Below are 6,122 nucleotides of genomic sequence, written 5' to 3'. Positions count from 1 at the left end.
TGATGGGCCCAAATGGGAATAATTAGCTCCAAGGCTCTACTAATCAATCCATAACAAGAGTATCCATTTGGTTAGGATGTCACCATTAATACTGTTGAGGGCACATGACGACAGTTTTCATGATTGATTGATCCCAACCATCTAATCAATCAAAAATTTCCTTGAGGAACTATTCATATCCCAATCAAAGTACCACGAATAGAGAGAGAGAAAGAGAGAGATGTTCTCTAAATAATCCAACAACCCAGCATGGGATCTTGCACCAGCTTTACTCTACTTACATCCACGTAAATACCTACGTGTCAGACAGGAGGATCCCTCTGTATCCAAAGTGCATGAGACACGGGTATAGTTAAAAGTCGTTCCATTTTATTATTAACCATCAGCACAAATCACTATAACATTGGACCAGTGATGTTTAAAATAAATAATGCACATAAAAATAAGTTTCCTCTAATCTATATTCTTATTTTAAACTATATGACTTAAAATTTCCCCTTCCCAACCTATCGCTGGTTAGCACTCGGATTTCTACCCTCATATATTTACAAATCGCTCCCTGACAAACTTTTGTGCCTCAATCATGCCCTCTACAGCCCATCTACATTGACCATCACTGAGCTCGGTAGCAAATCTCCGGCAGCATTACCCCTCTGCATTCGAGCACCAGTCTTCACCGACGATAACCGCACGGTAGCTCCGTCGTTCGAACTGTTCTTCAATTGTTGAATGCTGGGAACCAACACCCTCTCCGCCCACTCCTCGAATGCAGCGGTGGTGGCTCCGCCAAGCCAAACTCCGCCGACCAACTGATCGAGCGCGTCTTCATCGACCTGCATGGATCGCCCATCGCCCATGATCTCCCTGAATTTTTTGGTGATAGATTCTGAGATCCTCCTCCTCATTGGGCTGAAGTCAACAGGCTTGAACACGATGGCATTGTCGACCAATTCCATCAGCTCTGTGGCATTTGATGGCGTCGAACACCTGACGGCCAGCCGTTCTGCCTCGTTCTCATGCTCCACCGTGAGGTCGCTAGAGTTCCGGGAGCCCTCACAAGCATCATCATCAATGCCAACGCCCAAGTTCAAGTCGAGCGACAGGACAAGTCCAGCAGACTCCTTCCTCGCTTTGGTGTTCCGCTCATCCTTCAGCGACCAATCCGCTCGACGCTTTCCGGTCTTCTCCCCTGGGGAGAACTCCAGTTGCCGTCCTGAATTTACCGAGTCCAATACCTTCTCCTCGCACCGGAGAAGGAAATCCTGCGACCTCTTGAGTTCTTCGGGCAACCAATTGGAGGTGAGGAGAAAGATCCCACCACCCAAACTGACCTCCCGGCCGTAGGAGTCCGGGAGCCGGCCTCTTTCAATTGCTCTCTGGATGGTTCCCCGAGCCAGTGTATCAGCATAGTCGATGTCCTCGAGCACAAAGACGGCGAATGGATTCCGCTGGATGGCTTCAGCGAGCCGGTCCGGCGCTGTCTTACCTCGGAGTTTCGCGTTGGATTCTCCATCACCGCCTTCAGTTCGTGGGCTGCCGAGACCAATGGTGATCGGTCCGGTGCCATATAATAGTTCGGACAGGGCATAAGCCATCTTCCTCTTCCCAACCTTGTCAGGGCCGAGAAACAGTAGCCATGTATCGGCCTTGGGTCCAAGGCCACGCCGTTTTCCATTGCCAGACCTGCACTGCATCACAGTACTGGCGACTGAAGAGGCCGCCTCAGGCTGCCATTCAGTACTCTCCATTAGGCCCTTGAAGAGCCTCTTGAGAGAATCGGTCTCGGAATTGCCTACTGTTTTATCTCTCGGTTGGTCGGGGATCGGACCCTGCATGCACCCTGGGAAGCCTTTGACACGCTCTCTATGAGTTTTCTCCAATGAGTTACCGAGAGCCTTCGACTGCCCGAGAACTAGGTCAGTCTTCACCGGGCTGCCGGGCGGGCTCATAGGGCGCTCCGACGATGAGTTTATCTGAAGGCCGTGATCGCGGCTCATCTGAACGGGGGCGATGCTTCGAGGAGAAAGCGTTGATCCTGTCTGGAAAGTTTGTTGGGGACGAACACTAGGGGTATTTGCGCTTAGCAATGGAAAAGTGGGAGCCAAAGGCTTCTCGGAGGAGGCGGCCGGCGGGTGGGAGTTCCGGTGGAGGCGGACGCATGTCATCCGCCATTTATTCAGCAATTCTTCTGTCCTCTGCTTCCACCTGAGCTCTTGCGCCCTGGTCTGTAGATAAAAAACTGCAGCTTTAGAAATATTTTAGGAGATGCGATTCATAAACATGGATTAGAGTGTGGCAATGCATGAAAACCTGAGGCTGGTCTGATGTCGGCTTTGTGCAGCTGGGTGTCCCAAGCTGCAACCAATGAGGCAATGCCTGCCTGCTTTCTGGTCTGGATTCAGTTGAGGACTTCTCGACCTCACTGGCTCCGAGCTTGGCGAGCTCACGCTCGTAATTCTCTCTGCAAAGTTTGCAGAGGCTTATTTGGTGGGAGGAATTGGTGCGCTCCAGGCTCATGGGCTGGAAACCCTTCAATGGCGAGAGAGACTCGACTGAGCTGCTTAGAATTCCATTGCCTCCAAATCTAAGACGTCACAGTTGAACGATAGATCAGTGCCGCTAAGCTTTGTAAGCATCATGCTTCTCTTGGAATCAAATGAGTAACAAAAAAACAGGGGAAGAGAAGCAGAGCAGCAAAGCAGTCTGAAAATTTGTATCCTACAATTGACCCATGAACAGTAAATTGTTTCCTAATACCATTAGCTTCATATCAACGAGCAAATTTCGAAAGAACCTGCACTGATTCTGGTCGTCTTTCTTCTTTTTTTTTTCAAAAAAACAAAAAGTCCCGACAATGAAGCAAGCCCCTATATGTTTTTGATTTTCCTTTTCCTTCTCTTATATAGGATTTCTTGTTCCTTCTTTTAGATTGAGTCAAAAAAGCATCAGCTAGCAACTGAATCCATTCGACAAAAAATCCTGCTACGTTTCAAGCAGCAATAAAGTAGAGATGAAAACCAAAACCATGCATGAACTAAAGGCTAATGAAGAAGATCAAAACAGGGAGCGAGTGCAGGCGATTCACACCTCGGGAACAAACCGGTAAGCGGCGATCTTGGTGCGACGGGCACGGCCTGGAGGTCCCATTCAACCTCCATGGAGGGGAAGTAGACCTGGCACCTCAGGTATGTTGCGCAAGTCGCCGTCCCGACAACCCACAACCGTCCGCCATTACTGCTACCCTCTCCAAACCTCTGCAGAAGCCTCCCCATCTCCGCCACCACCTCCCGGCCTATCTCCGAGACGACCTGCCGCTGCTGCAGCTGAATTGGGCCTGAGCTGACTGACTCCCCGTACCCACCGGGGCCCTCCACCAGCCATTTCAGGTCCCCCAGATCAAGAATCACACCTCCCCCGCCATTAATGGCGGAAGCCTGGATCCGGGATTCGACCAAGCCGCCCAATTCCCTGATCTTGGAGGGGATCAGGGACCGATCCGAGGAGGAGAATTCCCTCTCCAAGGTGACGACCTGGGCCAGCTGAAGAGCCGGCAGGGCATGGCTGCCGAGTTCCCGCCTTTCGATCATCAGCAGAACCTCTCTCTTCGCGGCATCCGGGTCGGAGTCCCCAACGAGGACCGGATTGTGCTTGTTGGTTCTTGTCAGTATCTCCAGCACCTTCTTCACCTCCCCCCTCCTCTGTGGCTGCTGCTGCTGCTGCTGGAGGCGGGGGCTGACATAGAGGTTCCGGGAGGGGGGGCGGGGGCCGGGACTCAATCCAAGGCCGGCCGGGGTAGCGGCGGAGGAAGGGAAATTGGCGACGGGGGACAGGGAGGCGAGGGACTGCTCGATGGCAGCCTTGACGGCGGGGCTGGAGAAGCTGGCCTCGCGCATGACGCGGCTGACGGAGGGATCGTCGAGGATGGAGACGACGAGCTGCTCAAGCTCGACCTTGACGGCGAGGAGGGGAGGCTGCTGCTGCTCGGGGCACCCGCGGCGCTGGTGGGCCTGGGCGCGCTTGAGGGCGGCCATGAGGGCATTGGAGAGCGGCGGGTCCGGGACGGGATCGGCGCCAGAGGAGGCTGGGAGGCGGTCGAGGGCGACGGAGAAGCAGAGCTCGAGGGCGCGGCACTGTAGCGGGTGGGAGGAGAGCGGGTGGGAGCGGGCGCAGGCCTGGCGGAGGAGCCCAGAGGGGGCAGCCAGGAGGGTGGCGGCGACATGCAGCGGCGTCGTCTGGCCGTGCCTCCGCCGGGACGCCTCCGCGATGGCCCGGTTGAGCACCGCCGCCGCCTCCGTCGTCAGCGTCTGCTGGATCGTCGCCAGCCCCGCCCTCATCTTTCTTTCTACTTCTCTCTCTCTACTTCTTCAAAGAAGGAAAACTAAATACATATATATATATATATATATATATATATATATATATATATATATATATATATATATATATATTAGATTTTAAGGCTGTAGAGAAAGAAAGCTGGTGAAAGATATGGAAGGATTCATTCATTCATTTTGCTGGGGGTTTTCTTTTCTTTGTTTCCGTTATTCGAAGAGGAGGAAATAGAGAGGAGGGTAGGAGAGTGGGCGTCCACAGGAAGAAGAACAAGAAACGCGTTTTTTCTTTTGATTTTTTTTTTTTCCTCCTTCGTTTTGGAGAGTTTCGGTGGGGATTTGTGGGCAGAGAGAGGGGAGTGGGGTTGGGATGGTTTGATCGTGAGCTGGTGAGAAAAGGAGAGGGAGGAAGGAATTAGGCTGTGGAAAGAGAGATGCAAGAATATCTGCTTGGCTATTTATGAGATAGCAAGGCGTTCTCCCATTTCTCCGCCTCGGTTTACCCTGCCAAGAGTTTTATTTAAAACCTTCTAATATTTTAAAAAATAAGTTTTTATATTTTCTATGAACACCTTATTTAAAGCAAGTTCTAGCTAACTGCTCTTGTTTTCTTAGACCGTACTTTCAAAAAAATCTAATCTGAGAGATAAATTCTCAATTTCGCTTATTTATTAAATTAATTAGCCTTTTTTTCCAAAATGTTAGTCTCTCCCAACCTTATCAATCAGTCACTCAAAGCTGACCCACAATTGACTACGAATATCTGCTTTTTGCTGCCTGAAAAAACGTCACCACATCGCCCTTTTCCCACTTCCAATCTGCCTTTCTTTCCTGATGCCTTCTCCTGAGGTTAGCTTTTATCATTACTTTACTAGTTTTCAATACTATATTATTGTTATATTAACTTTTCTTGTCCAACAAATTGTTTAACTTTACTGCCTCATTTCTCTGTACCTTTTTTTATATTTCAAATCTAATATATATATATATATATATATATATTTGTATGTGTTACATTTTTTTCGTACTTTCAAGTTTTCACTAAAGTTGGCCAAAGACAAAGCTAGGGGAAAGAAATCATCAGCATCATTATTCGCAGTCCCACAGCACCATAACGCGCACGCCCGCCCGCTTTTTGCTGTCTTTCCTCCCTCCTACGCGTCTCTCGAGTCCGTTGGGTGGTGTGTAAAGGCAGCAGCGAGTTCAACCGGCTCTTTTGTTCTTTACTACAAACCCCTCACCTTCTTCATTACCACTTTCCCTTCTTCCTCGGCCTATTTACTCTGTCCCTGCGAAAAGTTCCACTTTTCTAGTCATCTACTAACCAGACCTAACAACTTAATTAGCTGCTGTAATAGCTATTAATTAGGATGGATGATGACATTTCCTATGAGCAAGGTAACTAGGAGAAAATGGTTGCTGGACTCATAATTAGGCTAGTTGATTTGACCCTTCTGGCACCATAGAAGATTGCATGTCTTGAAGCTCAAATGGTATTGTTGAGTATACATTTGATCTTTTAATTTGGATTTTGGATGGAACCGCTTGATTAGTTGTTTTGCTATTAGCAAAGAGTACGGGTGGATTCGAATATGACAACTCCTGTAAAGTTCCCCGACCAATATCTACCATTTGCATTGCATAGATAGATAGGATTCCGCAAGTGGCCCCAAGAAGGGATGACACCTAGATTTGCATGAATCACTACCTAGAGGGAGCAGGGCAAGTGGCAGAAAATTTCAAATGCAACGGAATGGTGCCTTGGAAATACCAAGTTATATTTCATAGTAG

The 6,122-nt window shown here is 49.3% G+C and overlaps 1 protein-coding gene across 1 annotated transcript; it reads right to left on the bottom strand.

The window, feature by feature from the left end:
• Nucleotides 1–349: 349 nt before the first annotated feature.
• Nucleotides 350–4,781, bottom strand: LOC103699317 (protein SUPPRESSOR OF MAX2 1-like). The gene is made up of 3 exons (XM_008781350.6): nucleotides 3,088–4,781; nucleotides 2,311–2,584; nucleotides 350–2,225 (listed from the first exon to the last, which is right to left on the bottom strand). Exons 1-3 carry the CDS (start codon nucleotides 4,332–4,334, stop codon nucleotides 591–593), a joined length of 3,156 nt encoding a protein of 1,051 aa, XP_008779572.4. The 5' UTR covers nucleotides 4,335–4,781; the 3' UTR covers nucleotides 350–590.
• Between the last annotated feature and the right edge of the window lie 1,341 nt (nucleotides 4,782–6,122).

This window comes from Phoenix dactylifera, chromosome 2, assembly GCF_051530095.1.
Source record: "Phoenix dactylifera cultivar Ajwa chromosome 2, Ajwa_hap1_PhDact_Kaust_v1.1, whole genome shotgun sequence".
NCBI lineage: Eukaryota > Viridiplantae > Streptophyta > Magnoliopsida > Arecales > Arecaceae > Phoenix > Phoenix dactylifera.
This window is presented reverse-complemented; position numbering and strand designations above follow the sequence as displayed.